The sequence below is a fragment of the Ixodes scapularis genome, unplaced genomic scaffold, assembly GCF_016920785.2.
Source record: "Ixodes scapularis isolate PalLabHiFi unplaced genomic scaffold, ASM1692078v2 PGA_scaffold1__304_contigs__length_218370807, whole genome shotgun sequence".
Lineage (NCBI taxonomy): Eukaryota > Metazoa > Arthropoda > Arachnida > Ixodida > Ixodidae > Ixodes > Ixodes scapularis.
In genome coordinates this window covers 196,671,292-196,690,379 of record NW_024609846.1, presented here as the reverse complement: position 1 = coordinate 196,690,379, position 19,088 = coordinate 196,671,292, and the positions used below count along the sequence as shown (strand labels likewise).

Genomic DNA, 19,088 nt, shown 5'->3' with positions numbered 1-19,088 from the left:
CTGGCAGGAGAAGGGACTCACTGCGTGGCGAGTCACCGGCATCTTATCATCGCTCCCGAACGAAGGAGAATGTTTCGGCTGCTTTCATCGCGCGCGTTGCTACTCTTTAATGTTTTGGACTGGGCAATCTTTACAAATTTTTCGAGATTCCTGCCTGATTCTGTTACTAATTGCGAAGTTCGTAAGGAGTCATTAGATTCCGCAAAGTATATTTACCTTGTGGATCAAGCGTGCGGATATATCTGATACATTGCTGCGGTAATGACAACAAAACCAGAAAGTAGAGATAGTAACAAAGTGCTTCATTTCCTTGATCTGCACACTTACAATTTGTTTGTTTTGTTTTTCGTTGGATCTTACCAGGCCCCTTGATGGGTTTCCTGTGCCGTCGATTTTCCTGTAGGGCGGTGCTCGTCACGTGCTCTTTTTTCACCGGCCTGTCCATGGCAGTGTGCTTCCTTGCACCCAACGTGCTCTTCCTCAACATCTTCCTTGGCGTAATCCACGGTAGGCGGCACCAAAGACGCTACCGGAGCGAGACACCGATGGACGTCGTCGATTGTCTGTTAACGGTCTTGTCCTTCAAAAATGTTTCTTGCCCCCCCCCCCCCCCCCCCCCCCAACTCCCCTTTCTACTTTGCTATCAAACCGTTCCTGTCAACACACAATATAACACAACAGAAGAGGAAGTCAATACAATCAGGCAAACTGGTCGAAGAACCGATTCAATCGTTTTTGTGTTTTTTTTTTATTGTCAGAGCTGGCTCATGAAAATATATTGTCACCTTAACTGACTATGCATTTAAAGTCCTTTTTTTTTTACTGGAGTTTATAACAGAAATCTTGCATATTAGGTTTTCTCTCTAGGCACTGGCAGTTACAGAAGAAATTCTAGATACCTAAGCGAGCAACGTTCGCCTTCTCAACTCGCAACGATAACAAGTGGTTATAAAATCTAGTGCCGATTGCATGCAACTTACACAGCCACGCGCTGGGACCATGCAGAGGACGCGTCCGGTGCCTTGTACATTATCAGACGTCGGCAATTTCTGTCACTGTTCAGTAATTGGATAGGAGATTCAAAACAAATGTCCGCCCTAGTTTACGTTTCCTCCTTTTTTTGCGCTCAACGCTATGAAAGCTTCTGACTAAACCCTGTATGACTTATTCAACAGCCGTACACAGATACCTTTTCTCAAACAAGCAGAACTCGAAAACGCAAAAAGAAAAAGAAGCACTTTACAATAACCCGCAGGTTTATTCCAAAGAAACTACTCCAAGCGCAAGTGTTCATAACTAGTTCTAAACCTAAGTGAAATTGATAATGAAACCTCGAAATATTTTGAAAAATTCGTTTATAAAACCCTATTCACGCCAGTGAAAAGCATGAACAGAAAACAAAGACATATTTATTTAAACGAGAGATGACACACCCCACAAAAAGACACGCAGGTAGAATAGTATAAATGCAAAATACATTGAGTCCCTAATCTTATGCCGGAAGTCCCGGGTTTGACAATAAGGAGTATCTCTTATTTACTGCCAGTTTTTGAGTTTCAAATACTCGAAAGTTCGTCCTTCATAACGTGATGTGCTCCTTGTTCCCAAACAGTTCAATAGGACCTTTAACTTTAGCTTCGTTGAGACAAAGCGTTGGTATATATGGCCGAGAAATGTATATTGACCAAGTTTCGCCTAAAATTTACACGTTATAGAAACGAACCTTTTCCTCTATTTCAGGGACCTGCCTATGTGGTACCTTCGTGGGAGTAAATGTTATCCTGGCGCAGCACTTCGACAAACGACGCACAACCGCATTCAGCCTGCTCTTCACAGTCAGCAGCTCGAGCTTATTCTTTATTCCGTACGTCGTGGAATGCTTCCGATCTCATTACGGTTGTCACGGAGCTTTCTTGATCCTAGGCGGCCTTATGTTCAACGCCTTTCCCGGTTCGCTGGCCTTGCGAAGTCCTGCTTGGATATCGTCGCACGCATTGCCGCCTCCGAGGGCTGTCGCGAGCGTAGTCGACGGAGCAGCTACAGAACGCAAAAACGTCCATCAGCCACCCTCTTGCCTTCTTCAAAGTGAGCGAGACAATTCAAAGGCGGAAAACAATCAAGAAGCAGAAGACAGACCCCAAAGACACGACTCCGCGGAGCGAGAGCCGCTGAAACTTTCAGTCAACGACGACTACAAAGACCTGGGCGTCGAGACAGGAATGCCAAACATTCTGGACAGTTTAAAAAACTTTGCCGCACCTTTATTTTGGATGGACGCTCTCTCTTTTTCGACATCTGTCTTTGGTATGACGACTTTTCTACTTGTGTTGATAGACGTCTCAACGGAGCGAGGTGTAACGCCAGCTGAAGCTGTCTACATTTTTCTCCCCTTCGCCATCGCTGACGTGCTCACGCGAACACTTAGCGGCAGCGCCATTGACAGCGGGATACTTTCAATGGATTCAGCTATGCTGATTGGCTGCATCGCGGAAGCTCTATCCTTCCAGTGCATGGCATGGTCTGAAGGCTTCACCGGCCTTATGATTGGATCCTTATTCGAGGGCGTTAGCAACGGCCTTAGGCTTGCCTTACAAGCTCCGGTTCTCGTGAAAGACTTTGGTGTGGAACACTTGCCGCTTATGTTTGGCGGGATGACTTTCATCATTGGACTTGTCCTCCTGGCGAGGCCGCCGCTTATAGGTAAGTCCTCACTGCTGATGCGTGAAGAACGCACGTTGTAACAAACATCGCCACATAATTTACACTCTAAAGAAAAAGGGTATCACCTTACACCCTTTTGTCCCATATAATACACCCCAAAACTTCATTTCGACGTACAGCGCACTATAGTCGAACAGACGGCCCCAATTTTTACGAGGGGCTTGATAACGGTGCGATATAACTTCTTATATTGCTAAAGTTCGTATCAAAGACCAAAGAAAGAAAGCATGGATTTTTTGCAGAGAAAACTCGGATAATCTTTTTTGTAGTCAATAACACGTACATTAGCTATCTTAAAAAGTTGTACCACACGGCTATCAAGCCCCTCGTAAAATTTGGGGCCGTTTGTTCGATTATAGGGCGCTGTACATCGAATTGAAGTTTTGGGGTGTATTATATCGGACAAGGGGTGTACTAAATACACCATTTTTTCTGAGAGTGTATACTGGGAGGTCTAATGGCATTTTAGAAGCACCGTTATTTTCGTTCTTTATTTTTGAACTAGATGCGGCTTAGCAAAACAGAAGTGCCATAGCGTGTTTGATTTTCTTCGAAAGAAAAGAGGCAATTATGCCTGTACACTTTCGGAGATTAATCACTTCAGGGTTGTATACAGCGCGCAGCACAGTGAGCAGAGCTCGTAATTGCGTATTTTGTAAATTTTTCTTCCACGGACGAGAAGCCGCCATAAATGATAATTTGGAGGCCCCTTTTTATAGTGACAGTGGTCTTCCTGAACTGTTGCTTAAACGTTTCGGGGGAAAGCTGCGAAGAATGCTTCACACCACTTTGCTTGATGTTATAAATGTATTATTCTTTTCTGTAAAGCTCGTTTATCTTCCCAGCTGCCCTAATACCAGCTAGATTTTTGTGTTTTTTTTAAATAGGCATATATTATGATGCTTTAAGACGCAGGCAACGTTTTGAGAAAAAACCATGCTATTTTACTAATACAGTGGATATATTTTAAACCTGGCGCGATGCTTGTTGCACTGTCGATGGATAGCGAGATACAACTTGGATGCTTTGGTGATAAACTCTTGAGATAGAATAATAATTTAAGCTTCGGAGAAGTGCCCCAACATGTTTTTAACACCTCCCAAACAAGATTTGAGTCTGTCTGATCTCACAGTTTACTGTACAACGATAGCAACTACTTGACATTAGATTGCACCCGTCTATTTTCAGGATATTACCGGGATCACCAAGGAAAGTATGATGGCTTGTTGCACATAATAGCAACTTTTAACATCATCTTATCAATCGTCTGGCTCGCGAGGATTATGTTGGAGAGGTACCGTCGCAACAAGCCCACTGAACGTGCTGTACTTCATAACATTCAGAGTAACCATAAGGACCATACGAATGAGAAGTGAGGAGGAAATGCATGCGCCAAAGAAAGCAATAAACTAGTAAAGAAACCCGAATTTTCTGGCTCCCTTTAGCCTGAACTAAAGTGGCCAGTTTCTATATCTCTATACACGAACTCATCTCTGCTACGTCACGGCGCGGTCAGTGCCCGGTTACTACCATAGATCCAATGGAGTCGATTTCTGGGCAGACTGGGCGCTAAGCAGCGCTTCCGTGGTCGGAGGCGTTCTTTACTGCAACGAATCGAAGCCTCATTGCTCTATTAATAGATTGCGAAACTAAAATAAGCAGCGAAAATTATGTTCATAAAATGAAGCGCCAACGTTTTAATAATTACTTTTGACGCCGTCGAGCTAGCTTGAGCGGCTTCCTAGCCGCTTGCGAAGACGAAGCCGCTCAAAATCCAACATGGCGCAGCCCCTCCTCCGACGAGCCCTGCGGCTGCTCTCTACCGCGGTACCGCCGGTATCGCGGTAGGTTTTGTTTAAAAATTTACAGTTCACGCGTGCCATGCCACTTGTTATGGCAAAGAATTGTAAGTTCTGCTTGCCTACCTTGTGTCCAGCAGTTGACAGTCCGTTACTTGTCGTCGGCGTCTTCCAGGGAATCGAAACAGACGCAGCATTTTTCGCACTCGTTGACGCATTTATTCAGTCATTTGCATGACAAGGAAAATCAGTTTACACTGCAGCTTTAAACAAACGTTGCCATGCGGAAAAAAAATTAATAATGCGCGCAGTATCTACGTTAGCAAGAGGAGCTACAGTGAAGATACAATGTGCAACACTGTTAGCGCGAACATTACAGCTTTTTCCACTTTGAAAGGCTATCGGCGCGCACCAACTATTACTGCCTTAGTTCGCCAAGAAACTGTTTAAAGTTTCGTAAATCTCAGATGCAATTATGGCGCGAGAATATCTGTCTTCGCGATTGAAAAACACAATAGTCATGTCTCGCTAACATGGTTGATCGTTTCGGTCACGCCGCTATGTAGGTCATATTTTCGGGGTCTGATGTGTGTCCCCATACCATTCTAACTCGTCACGTTAAATAAGGAAACCCGAAGTACGTACTATGGACAGCTAGCTTGGGAGCGAAATGGATAAATACATCTTTTTATCTTTTTATTCTGGTCTCTGTAAAGACAAACGCAAAAAAAGCGGGGGGCGGGGGGGGGGGGGGGGTATATTAGTGAGGCAAAAAAGAATAGTAAAGCTCTTCTTTTACGGAATTTACCCAGAGCTGCACCATTGTCAGATATGACAATGGTGACTCTATGGTTACAATTTTCAGGGGTTTCCAGCCTGAATCACTTGCAGTTCTTTCCCTTTCCCAGTTGCAGATGACAAAATAAACAACATACCACCTTCATTGTTCATTCTTTGTGATCTTGGCAGTGATTCAAGATTGTGGATGACCAACAATATGGAGAATTGTTTTGGAAACTGGAGATGCCCATATAAAAAGAAAATACTGTAACAGTAAACAGAAATGTCTGTTTCCGTGGCATGAAAACACAATAATCATAATTACTGATATGTGTTACATAGAAGCAAACCCAGTGTGAAGTAAATATGCAGCCTTGCCGGAGAATCGTATGCAAACAGTATGTCTAAGAAGACATTTAAATGGTTATTGGTTGTGGAATCTCAAATACCAACCTGAACGTATATTACGATAAAACATCAACACCTGTGTAATAAGACAATAATGCAAAATTTTAGTGGGTCAGATAGTGTCAACCAAAACTTGAGATCTTAAAGAGTGAAACTCTCCAAGTACGTAGTTTGAATCCTAGTTGCCAAAGGTCCTGGAATCACTGGTTCGAAGCAACAAATATTTTCCCCCTCGTCCTCCCACCCTAAAAAAAACTGCCTAGAGGTTGTTGGCCACCAGCAGGCTAACAACATGTCTAAACAAAGTGGATGCTCCGAGGCTTCTGTTAGTCTATGACAGGGGTGGCCAGGTTGACCCGGTCTATGAGCCGCAAACAAAACCAAGAAACTTGTAAGAGCCGTGAGGGGGGGGGGGGGGGGAGGGGGGGGGGGGGGGGGCTGGGCTATGAATGCTGTCAACTCGGGCTTCCGCGACCTTCAACAAGGAACGATACGGAACATCCCTTGTCTAAAGGGGACAAGTATCACCGGCGAGTGACAAAGGCTGCGAGACTGAACATTTCCTCGACCCCAAGCCAAAGTGCATGCATGGTTTGACAGTCCCTGTCCTTGATGCCTTTCCCCCTAGGGTCCGGCAAACTCTCGCAAACAATGAAAGAAACAGGATCTGTGGAAGCATACGAGTGAAAAGCGGTTCGACCGTACGTAGGGGGGCACAAGGATGCCAAACCGCAAGCTGCTCTTTATTCTGAAATCCTTGGAAAACGCGGAAAGCGCGAAAGGGGGGGGGGGGGGGGGTGGTGGTGGGGGGGTTTCCTTACGAGGGATCTGCGAGCCGCACTTGGACCAGCGAAGAGCCGCATGCGGCTCGCGAGCCGCGGTTTGGTCACCCTGGTCTATGATATTTCTCCATAAAAATCGTGCAAGGAGCAACCTGCTGACGCAGTGGACAACATTGTCTCTCGAGGGTCTCAAGAAGCACAGCCAAAAGATTTCATGCCTAGTTGAAAGCTCGTGTCATTCTGACTGGTCCATGCAAATAAACAGTTAACACAATGAATTGTAATTTGGGCAAACTTATTCGTTGCTAGCTTACAGACCTGAACCAAAATCTTTAGAGACTTAATAATGTGTAGACCTAGCTCTCTGTAGACCACTTTGGTATTTTACATTTCTCTTGGCCGCGTGATGAGCTTCTGATACCTGTCGCTTGCGCCGTCAAGTTGAACCACGAGTTGAACCAGGTTTTCTTGGTGTGGCCACCGAGATCCTATGATGCCCATGGGATGAACCAGCCACTTCATTGTTCTTTTTCATTTTTGCTGTATGTGTGTTCTCTATCCTCTAAGGATCTGTACAGGACAATGTAGGAACACATTAGTTTGTCTCGTCACAACACATACACTTGCAGAAGAGAAACAGCTATGAAACATTGCATAGGGCTGCTCCTACTATCCTTTTGTTCTTGTTATAATCCTCTTTGCCCCATCCACTCTCGTTTTACATTACAGTTGATCGTAGATTAAACTGCAAAGATCACTACGGCGGAACCTAGCATGCTGATGGTTACATATTCAGCTTGATAGGTTGGCCAGCAATCAAGTGCAATTCACAAAAAAGTTACCACGGACACTACCTTTTGTCTATTGGGGTTCCCTGTCCCTGAGACTTGTTGGGGAGATTTTCATGCCTTGAGAATCTGTATGGATACACAAAAAAAACAACAAAAACAAGCAAACAAATGATGCAATTTATGCCATTTTATGTGCAACAAACGAAAAAAAAAGCCTAACGCGAGTTTTAATTGTTTTGAGGGGAGTGCGTTGGGAGGTGTAAAAACATTCGAAAGAATTACACATGGAAGGATGGATAGCACATCTCGCAATCAAGCTCTGCTGTCTGCATTCTGCCCTTCTATGCGTAAATCTTTCAAGATTTTAAAAGTGTCTTTAAAAATTAAATTATTTTACTATCCGGATTTCTATTTATTTCTGAAAGAAATAAAACGTGGCAAAACTAGTCGCAGGCTGTAAAATAATCTACAAGAGATATATTAATAAAAACGGGCAGATATTGTAACATGAACTCTGAAATATTATAAAACTGGGAGAATAATATTTGTATATAGACTACAAATTACTCGACGGGGATCTACGCTGCTGTGCACGAAATTGACGAGAGGTAGAGGAGGTAATATTAAGCCAACAGTAGTCTACAGATCATAAAATGTTTGCAGGACAGTCTTCATCCACAAAACCCCGTGCGTACGGTCGCCGAAATGTGTGCGTCCAATGAAATCACGGCGACATTTTGTAAATTTCAAAAATGAAACCATGTATTCAATTACCTAAAAGAGAACAAAACCCTCAAATGGTGCAATTTGTGGCTGGAAGATCAGCTTAGGAAAAGTTTCAATTGGGCTAAAAACTTTCAAACTCACCGCCGTCAGTTGGAATCCGAACGAACGGGTGCTTCTTGTCCCTGACGCTGCTTGGGCACGACTTCGCGTAACCGCACGAATGAGGTGGTTCAAAGACACGAAAAGCTTTCCACTTGCCCGAAAGTGCGAGGCTTGCACAATGGGATGATCGAGGCGCCGACGCTTGACGCACCGAAGGCGAGCGAAAGCGCGAAAGCACCGAGCAGATTCACGGACGCCTCCACAACTGTCCACCGGTTTCAGAACGCGCAGAGCGCAAGCGCGCATGCGCACAGGCAGCGGTTTCGTTTTAGAAACGCAAAACAAAGAAAAAAAAAGCAAAATTTCGAGAGTGTGATGTTGACACGAACTTTGAAAAAAATATGTTATATTTTAAGAATACGTAATTTGTATTTAGTGAAATAATATGCAGTCATAACTACAGCTGAATGAAGTTTGATTCATTATTGTTTTGTTTAGTTTTTAGTAATGAGCTCCTCCGATCACGCGAGCGCTGCTGTACACCTCTATGGTGGCGCCATCCGTGTTCGGGCCGCGCAACTCGCTCTGTGTTCGGAGGTTGGCGCGGTGGTGGCGCGTCGGGCGCACTTCCGGTCTGGGGCTGTGGGCGGAAGTCGTCATGGGGCACGTGCATTCCTGTGTCACTTCGGAAGAAACCGGACAAAAAACTGCCTTCTCGTCAAAACGCCGGGATGGGGCTTTACTAAAAGAGTCGGGAAAGGTTTGAAGGTCAGTTTTCATGCGTCTTCTGCCTGCTCACTTCGTCCGAGAACGAGAACAGGGGCCGTGAAAAAGGAAAAACAGACGCCGTCGGACAACGCGATTTCTTAGACAGGAAGCAATTTAGATTGGATTCACGGATAATTTCGGTCGTCAGATTTTGTTTTTTGTTTTTGTTATGTTCCAACATGAACGCGGGAAAACCGTCAAGTTGCACGGACAACCTGCGTACTAAACGGCCGCCTCATCGTTCGAGCTGTCACCTGTGTTGGCGCGTGTCCGTGTCGTACCTGTGTCTTTTTTCGTCCGGTTGGTTCGCACCTTTTATTCGAGCTGTCGCCTGCTCTCTCAAATGTTTCTGCTTGTCGTCTGCTCGTTCAAACGACAGCGGCCCGTAGACCAAACGTTGACGCGGTAACTGTGACAAGAAGTACCGACCTCGAAAACCGTTTAAGTTAGAAGGTTTCTTCGGGTAAGCAGGCTCAGTGCAAACAGTAGATATATGGAAATGTTGATAATTGTTACCAGTGGCCATCACCGACTTGTTATGCCTGATTCACTCAGTCCGATTCTGCTTGTGATTTTTGGTGTCGACGTCGACATCTCAGCTATGGTTCAGGCCTTTGCAGCCCGAGCGACATCATGACTGAAAATAGCGAGCAGAACCTCACCATGTGAATCAGGCTTTAGCGTCCATTCTGCAGCGTCCACGTGGAATGAATCGCCGTGTGTTACATTATTCACGCCAAGCTTTGCGGTGTAACGAACCTCGTTAATTTTGCTGAGGCCGCTCCAGTAGTCAGACGTTGCCAGGAAGACGTAGAATCAACAATGTAACGTGAAAAAGAGCGCGGGACTCACACCGACGCCGTCAATATCCCATTCCAATGGTTTGTCTATGGGCGACGGCGAGCTTCTTGCCAACACCCTCATCGCGCATGCGGTCGCGTCCGCTAGGGGCGCTCCGGTTTGTTTGTAAACATGGGTTGGTGTACAGGGTTTTCAATATATATATACAGGGTTTTCTCTTTTATTTTTACAGATTTGTTTAATAAAAGCCATAAAGGTACACTAATGCGGTTTGTGCGAGTGAGTTATACGCCCAGGGAGACATTAGGGGGGTAGCTAATCTTTGCGATAAGTCGGCTAATTAATTAAAATTCGCTAATTAACTTTTTAATTACTGAAATTAGTCATATGGTTCCAATTAGAAATTTGCTGAGCGTCGTCCAAAACACTAAATCAGTAATTTCTAGAAACACTTTGAGCGCGTGACAAGTGCAGTAGTGCGCTGAAGTTACCACTCGTGGACCAGGTACAAGGCTGGGGCTAGATAAGAGACGGTGAGGTGAGGTGAGGTAGACTTTATTGGGTCCAAGACTGTTAGATCCCCGCGTCAACCGAGTCTCTCTTAGAGAGAGACTCTTGACGAAGCGATCCCCTCGGTCGACAGACGAGACGCGATGTTCCCGGCGGCGTCCGAGGCCAGCTGGACTAGAATTTTCTGAGTCGTGGGGTCAGGATCCCGCAGGAAGGATTCCCAGGCGCCTGGTTGCCTGGCTTGCTTGATGAACTCCTTATTCTTCGAATGAAGAAGCAGCTCCGGACACCCCCAGAGTATATGGTGGAGTGTGGCGATCTCGCCACAGTTCCTGCAAGACGGGTCGTAGGTATCTGGGTACCACGAGTGCAACTGCGCCGGGTTGAGGAAGGTCTCCGTCTGGACTTGACGGAGGATGGTGGATTCTGCCTTGTTGAGAGTGCTGTGAGCCTCTGGGTAGGCCCGGCGTTCTACTCGGTAGTGGTCCAGCACCCCCTTAAAGGTGTTGAGGTTGTCGTGGTTTAACGTGGCGAAGGTCGAGTGCTTACTTAGTGTGCTAGCCCGGTTGGTAAGAGCGCAGGCTGCACGGTGACTCACTCTCGTTGCCTGGGAGTGACGCATGGGCTGGAGACCACAGTATGCGGACTGGGTGGTCAATCAGACGATGACCAGTGGCGATCTTGAGGGTTTTTTCAGAGATGTGACCACGCATGTACTGGCGGATGGCCATCTGGGAGTCACTGACGATGACTTTCGTGGTGCTGAGGGTGAGGGCCAAGGCGATGGCTGCCTCCTCTGCCTCTGCACTGTTGCTGGTATACATGCTGCCTGCCGTGAGGATTTGGCCGGAGCGATTCGTAACTGCAAGGGTCATTCGACCCCTGTCAGCTGAGGCTGCGTCGACATAGGTCACCTCGGAGTCGTCGTAGCCTTGCTGTAGAGCGTTCTCCAGAGCCTTAACTCTGGCCATGCGTCTGCCTGCGTCGTGCACTGGATGCATGTGACGAGGCAGAGGCGAAATCTTTAGTTGCTCGCGTAGCTCGTTTGGAAGCCAGCCTCGCGTACTGTGCCCTGTTGGGTGGTAGTTGATGCCCAAAGATGTGAGGATGGTTCTTCCCGCTGTGGTCAGAGATAGCCTTTCGTAGTGGGCTATCCTCTGTGCCTCAATGATTTCCGAGAGGGTGTTGTGAAGCTCAAGCTTCTCGAGTCGGTTGGTCTCTGTTGAAGGTGTTAGGTGAAGCGCTCTCTTGTATACGCAGCGGATGATGCGATCGATGGCATCCCTCTCCGTGAGTGTCAAGTCCAGGAAGGGTGCAATGTAGTCAATCCGGCTAATCACGAAGGCTTCGATAAGGCGAATGACATTCCGCTCTTTCATCCCGTACCGTTTTCCGGCGATTCTTGCTATGAGTCTTCCTACTTGCTGTGCGTGGTTACGGAGGACTCCGATGCTGTATGTGTTCTTGCCATCCTCCTGCAACCACAGACCGAGTATCCGAAGTCGCCGGACCCGAGGGACGTCTTTGCCTCCGACCTGCAGTATGATGCCTGAGGGAGTTTTTACCGTGGTGCCGGCCATGAGTAGAAACTCCGACTTTTCCTGAGAGCAGGCTAGTCCGCGCTCCTTAACGTAGGCTTCCACGATGCGTATAGCTTCTTGCAGCGAGTCTTGGATGGCGCCATCGCTTCCTCCTACCATCCACAGAGTGACATCGTCTGCGTTGTTGGGGATACCTTGTAGTTTCGTCGGTAAATCTTTCATGGCGATATTGAAGAGAAACGAAGAGAGCACTGCTCCTTGCGGTGTTCCGACTCCGCCCAGAGTTTGGAGGTCAGATTGGAAACCGCCGATCGAGACCTGCACCTGCCTACTTGATAGGAAGTTCTGTATGTATTTGAAGATGAGCTCGCCCACATCAATGGAGTTTAGCCCACGGAGGATGGCTGCGTGGCTGACATTGTCGAATGCTTTGGAGATGTCCAGCCCGAGTATGGCTCTGGTGTCCCTTTTGGGTGCGTATTCCCGTGCCACAATCTGGTGATACAGTCGGAGCATCACGTCCTGCGTCGAGAGCTTGGATCCGAACCCGACCATCGTGTCCGCGAAGACTTTGTTGGCCTCTGCGTACCTGTTAAGGCGATTGAGTACGACATGCTCCAAGACCTTCCCGAGACAGGACGTTAGCGAAATGGGGCGCAGGGCTTCCAGTTGAAGTTTTTTCCCAGGCTTGGGTATAAACACCATCTTCGCAGTCTTCCAGGATTCTGGGATTTCTCCTTTTTGCCAGCAGACGTTGAAGTATGATGTTAGCCGGTCAATCTCTCTGTCATCCAAGTGCCGCAGTAGCTTGTTGGAGACTCCATCAGGTCTTGGAGCGGAGCGGGTCTTGAGCTTTCGGATCGCAGCCATGACTTCGAAGGGTCGGAACTCTTCGCCTAGCGTAGGGTTTGGCTGGCCCGTGTATTCCATCGCAGGTGTTGGCAGAGCTCGTCCGATATACTTGTTTTGTACTGCTTGGACAAGCTCGTTTCCATCTCCCTTGAATGAGTTCAGGAAACACTCCATCTGATTTCGGACTGTGGTTCGGCTTTGTCCGGGGTCGAGGAGATGTCGAAGGATGTTCCACGTCTTTGGAGTGTTGGGAGCTCCTTCGAACTCGTTGCAGGTGTCTTCCCATTGCTTAGTTGTGAGATAGGTGGCGTGACTCTCGATGGTCTTGTACAATGTTGCGATTCGCTTGCGTAGCCGACGATTTCCTTTCTTTCGCCTTAAGCGTGCCTCAAGGTTTGTCTTCATTTCCCATAGGTGCAGCAGCCGACTGTCCGCCGCGGTCGGATTTGCTTCCTCGGGAATGTTTCTTGTGGCTGAGGCATCAACTTCTCTGATGCCTGCGGTCCACTGATCCAAGTCCTTGATCTTTTCGTCTCGGTCCACTTCGTCAAGCTCCTGCCTGAAAGTGTCCCACTCGACTACTCGCAGAGGCCTTCCCATGGGCTTCGTAGGGCCGCGTCTCAGGAGAATGTTGAGGATATAGTGGTCACTGCCCAGAGTTTCGAGGGTGTTGTGCCATTCTGCGTCCAAGCAGGTCTGGTGATGTGTCTTTGCATCCGCCCGTGGCTTTCCGAGTTGGCTGCATCGGGTCTGTGAGTAGGTCCAGTCCCAGGGTGGCAATGTCCTGCCAAAGCTGCCGACCCTTAGCGCTATCTTGCGGATAGCCCCATGACATGTGTGGTGCGTTAAAGTAACCAACGATGAGCAGAGCTTTTCCCTTGGCCATGTCTATGGCGGCGCGCAGGAGCTGGTGAAACGAGTGTCGTGCCTTCGGAGGACTGTATACATTGAGGATGAACGTGCTGCGATGGCTCTTCTAAAAATTGCGCGGGCGCCTTACCGAAACCGCTAGCCTTGTACCTGCTCCACGAACGGGTAACTTTAGTGCACTACTACGCTTCTCACGCGCTGATATTCTTTCTGAAAATGACTGATTTAGTGGTTTTCGATATCGCTCAACAAGTTTCTAATTGAAACTATCTCTAACTTGTTAGGTGAGACGAAGAGTTTATTCTGGAGCAGTTGTCCCAGTAAGGTTTTTCGTTCCGAGGGAAAATGAGTGGGGATTCTAAATCAAGGGAAAATGGCGATGGATGAATTATGTGTCTTTGTGAGCAAGGTGATATTTGCTGTATCAGGTAGTATAGTTTTGTTTTCCATGTTGGCAATTTTGTGACTGGATTGTACCGATAGTCGTAAAACGTATCTAAGTTTTACGGAGGAATTCGTTTCGGGGTAATCGCGCCGGGCTATTGCAAACCTTGGTGGAATTTTCTGCCGAGGAGCGCAATGATCCAGTTTTTGAACTTTCTTATTCCTCCCCAGGAATAAAAAAGTTCAAAAACCAATGACCACGATTTGCTGAAATAGTCATCAAATGTTTGTTTTTGTTTTTAAGCGATAGTTTATGTTTGTGGTAGTTTTCGACGGGCGAGGCGGAGGATATCACCCTTTACAACTAAGTGAACGTGTTCAGCCCTACTCGTGATAATTTCCTACTCCAATTTTCGTTAAGTTCGAGCGCATCTACCACGATTAGAAGTGGCCAATCAAGCAGCGCAAAAATTAGATCGTCACGCCGCTCGTCGCCTTAACCATTTGTTTCCCATAACGTTACAATTTGCACAAATACAAATCTTACCTGGTGGTTTTACTTTAAGAGAAATTAATAAGACAGTAAAAATAGGGCAGGTCTAAACAACGTTTTTTTCCTTGAACAAAAGTGATGTACACAAATGTGTACGCCAGGAATACCAGGTCACTACTTGTGAAATTGTTTAAAATAGTTGGATGGTCTATCCTCTTTAATACAAAGGTATGCCCTGTACTTCCCGCTTTGCATCGTGCTACGTCGGTGGAATGCTGGGTGCTTGCATCGCGGCACACTCTTTTCGGAACCTTGGTCGGGAAATGGTTGTCATCATCGTATTTCACCGAATTTGGAATGTCCCAGGCTCGGTTCGGCAGGGTGTTGAACTGACTGCCTTCCACGTCTGCTTCAGTAGCGTCTTCTGCCTTCATCAAGCCGATTGCCACTTACAGCTTGAACACTGCAAGCTGCAGCTGGGAGCCCTTTACAGCGCGGTAGAGGACCCAGCTGTTTACAACTGCAGGATTAAGCAGGTGCAAAATGATCCTCTTCTTGCTCTTTAGTTTGTTTCGGTAGAATGAAAGGAGCCGATCCGTTCAGTCTAAACCACCCACACTCTAAGAAAAAATGGAGGAAAAAAGTAGCAACGGCGCGTCTTCCTCCCTTCTACTGACGCGCCCCCAAGCGGACACAAGAAAAGGAGAGGAACGAAACGTTTTTCTCCTCCAGGCAAACGGGAGAAAGCTTTCGCCCTCCCTACTCACCTTCTTTCGGTTTCGTTTTTCAAGCAGGTCGCGCACGTTGTTTAATAAATACCTGTTGAGTTGATTGAGCTTCAGCGGCAGTGAAGGCCGCCTGTAATTCCGTCTTCTAGTCTCAACATGCAGAACATTTCGGTTGCATTGACGTTTTTATCACTAATTTTATCAAACGAGCAAACGAAGCAGCTAGAAACAGCGAAGTTTCGGAGCAGTGCAGGCAGCGCCACGTACACTGGGTAAGATTGCCGTCTCCGGATTGCGGGACTCACGCGGCACGGAACTACAGTTGCGAAACCACGCGGAACTGTGTCAACGTTTTTGACGTTATGGAAATCGCAGGAACTGCGTCCAAGTCAGGCAGGTTTTGTTGCCGGCTGCCTGGGTGCCTGCCGTGCTGAGCTCAGTTCTGTTTTCCGATGCCAAGTGCAACCGGCGTTCAACGTGGTTCTGTATTTGTGCGTGTCAGCAACGGCTGCGTATTTTAGGCACCGTTTTGAAGCACAGGGGTCGTGGCCAGTGACGTCACGGACGTCAAAATAACGTTATTTCTAATTTCTTTGTTATTTTGTTGTCCGTGACGTCAAAATGGTTATTTGTTGTTATTTTGACCAAAAAAAAAAAAAAAATGGCGTGCTTTGCATCTTTCTACACCGGCGGCTAGAGAGAACTTCGGCGCGCACTCTATGAGATAAAATTTGATAACGTCATGACCAATAGGAGCATTATGGAAATAGACGCGGTCTCCATAGTCCTGTGTTCAACGCCCGGAGAAACATCGTGCTTTGCGAGCCGTCGTCGAACGAAAGGTGAGTGGTTTGCGTTTTCCTGTGATGTGATCTCTTCGTTCCACGCGTCCGAGCTGTTTCTTCGTTTCAAATCGATTTGGCGCCGCTGCCTACATTGTTGAAGCCTGCTCTCACGATTAAAACACGCATCGCAGAAAGCTGAAAGCCCGCCGAAGGACCAGCTGGCTGACTTGCGAGCTAAACCTAATTCAACAAAACCATTTGATCCGACAGAATGATGTGCTTGATCTTACATCCCATGTCAACAAAGAACTGCGCTGTCTATCTTCGTCCCTCCATGTTTTATTATTTCGTGTTTTTCAAATCTTTAACAACCCACGTCCGATCGAATGCCCCGATCACAACAAATAGTTGGTCGTGCTCCGATGGCCCTAATCATCAGCCGGTGAGGAAGTTACGTCAAGTAGCGTCATATTCTGAAACTTTTAAATTCTATCACCACCTCTATACTGTGTCTCATCCTACGATAGACTAAAGGCCAACGCCACGGGCCGTCAGGTCCAATCACGTTCCACGCTACACTATGACATGCCTAGCATTGGATAGGGGTGGACGAATAATGATCCGAACCAAAAAACGCTGCGTCATTTCTATAGCTTCGACACTGCAAACAGACTTTTTTTTTTGCAGTGTAAAATTGTTGAGTCACTCACTGCTATTTCGATTCGAACCACTGTCCACCAATCCCAATCAGTGATCCGAGACGCGGGCACTGATACGTGCATCAAAGCGCAATACGCAATTTCTAAGTGGATCGTGATTGGATCTGGCGGTCCGTAATTTTTGCCTTTAGTCCATCGTAGGGTGAGACGAAGTATAGTTTCACATTCTGGTGCACTTGCAGCTTCCTGCACCCCTGGAGGTTTCCTGCGATCGTGCCCTGTATATCATGGATTTCTCGCCGTACGCGAGTGCTCTCAAAGGCGTGGGTTGTGTGCAGAAAAAGCACAGGCCCGAGCACATGACACTGAAAAGCGCCCTTTTTGCAGAAGGCCATTCTGTGGAGCTACGCCTTCGCACCCGTGCCTTTGCTGCACACAACTTATTAATAACCAAACCGTTCTCGTTTCTTTTTTTTTTTTGCATATGACTGTGAAAGAAGTGTCATTGTTGTTTTCTTCTCAAACAAAACTCAGACGCAAGACAAAAGCAAACAGATAGGAGTCTGCACATTCACACCTTTTTCTCCCTTGTGCGACAGGTTATAACTGGTCGCGATTCATCAGCAGCATTTATTTTGAAGCTGATGGGTACCACAAGGCGTGAAAGAGGTGACTTGCAGCTTTTCCAAGGCAGCAGCAAGACACTACAAGCCTTCGCAGCAACTGGCTAGCCAGTGCCACTCTGTTCTGAACAGCACTGCGTGCCATGCCGAGGGTTTGTGCAAGCTCTCCGGGGGGCGACGCTAGCCATGATTAGTGGGTGATTTCAGATAAGATCGACCAAAGGGTGGCTGGTCGACATTTTTAAATCAACTGATGTTTTTATATGACATTGTCTAGTGTCTGGTATAAACGAATCCACACTTAGGTTTGACCAGAAAAAAAATTTGGAGACAAGAAAAATCGTAAGGAAGGGGAGGTGGACAGTTGCAATAACGCGCACTGATGGAGGGGGCACGTTTGAAAGTGAATAATTAAAACAATAAATATTAGAAGAATTTTAAAACTTTTTACAAACAAACTATGGGTACAACTTGCTTGTAATATAAAGTAATAATATTTATTAAAAATTTATTTAGTTTTCTAAAAATTGCCAAACATGCCTGCTCGAACGACAAATGGCAAACTTTGGAAATCTGTATCTCATGAAATAATTTAATCATTATTACATAACTTGCAGACATTATTTTACTAATATATGGCTATTATTGAAAAAATAAATAAGGTATCTGAGTGACACAATAGTTACAATATATTTAGGCAAACATGGGAAAAAAATCAAACAAAGAAAAATTCCAATGCGAATAAAAAAAAAGCACCACCTTCGATTTTTTTAAAATTTGGGTACCCTGTTATACTCTATTTCGGCATTCATTTCTATTAAAAACATGTTGCATCATTGCACTGTGAAAGAAGAAACAACTCCCCAAAGTAGGGTCCTTTTTCAAAGCCTACACTTAGCAGTGTCCTATACAAGAAGTGACTCTGAGTTCCAGTTTCATGAAACTTGCACAAATCTTTTATATACATTTATTCAGATGAGGTCATTGATAAAAAGAGCGATCGGTCACACAGTAAAAGGGAGGAGAAACTATATACAGCATTTTACATAAGCGTACAAAGTGGTATCATATTAGAGACTAATGATTTGAGAAAATATGATGCAGTGTGAAGTTGTACCTTCCGGTATATTTTACATCTAGAGTAAAATAAATAACTTTACTTCCACACACAAAAACAAAGATATAACAGTAAGATATTTAGGTTGGCTGTGTATTTACGATTACAAACAATTTCAGGTGACGGATGCCATAGTGCCTAACTGGAGCAGCTTCGATGCTCTCGGTGTATGAATGAATCGTGGCAAGCCGATATATTTTATCCTGCTCGAGGATAACATTTTGGGATTTTTTTTATAGTGATCAGATAAAAATTATTAGTAACCACCAACAAAAACAGTAGGTTAAATACCCCGTGAAGAAAAATGTGATAAATAAGATGTCCCTGCATTCAAAATGAGCAGTCCTTGGGAAATCAAATTCGGCACTTTACGCTAAGGTTTTCCTCGCTGTACCCATTTAATAAAGTTGCTTCCAAGCAGATCCGACTGTCCGTGCTACATATACGTCACAGGTCCCTTCTGTTGATGACTTGCTGAGCCGCCACGCGTGCCAAGACTGAATGCCAGGGAAGGCGCGCACCGTCAGCCACTCTTCTTTTTTTTGTTCACGATACCGAACAACCTCATTTTCGTCCAGATATACAAGATGCACGCCTTTCAGTTTCTTTGATAGAACGCTCACCATTGTCCTGGCCGTCTGAATTGCGCTTACTGAACGTTCTCTCAGGTTGTTCAGCGTGGCCTGGTGCTTCACGAGTCCGCCAACTCCGTCACATGCATTTTTCCCATGTCCAGATGCAGAAAATAACCACTGGGCTTGTGGGCAATCGTCCTTTGCAAATTGGTGAAGCTGGTAGCGATTCTTGAAATGACTGGCGGCGCCGTCACTTACGTACGTCACGTACGA

At 46.2% G+C, this 19,088-nt stretch overlaps 1 protein-coding gene across 2 annotated transcripts in view; it reads left to right on the top strand.

The window, feature by feature from the left end:
• The window catches only part of LOC8040455 (monocarboxylate transporter 3), a 56,913-nt gene extending 52,768 nt beyond the window's left edge, over positions 1–4,145 (top strand). Inside the window, exons 3-5 of one of the 2 annotated variants that reach the window (XM_029994746.4) lie at positions 364–507; positions 1,741–2,700; positions 3,910–4,145. In XM_029994746.4, coding sequence (XP_029850606.3) covers positions 364–507; positions 1,741–2,700; positions 3,910–4,097 — 1,292 coding nt within the window. In that variant the 3' untranslated portion in view covers positions 4,098–4,145. The remainder of the gene's footprint in view (positions 1–363; positions 508–1,740; positions 2,701–3,909) is intronic. The other variant, XM_040222205.3, reaches the window with a different exon arrangement.
• Positions 4,146–19,088: the final 14,943 nt, after the last annotated feature.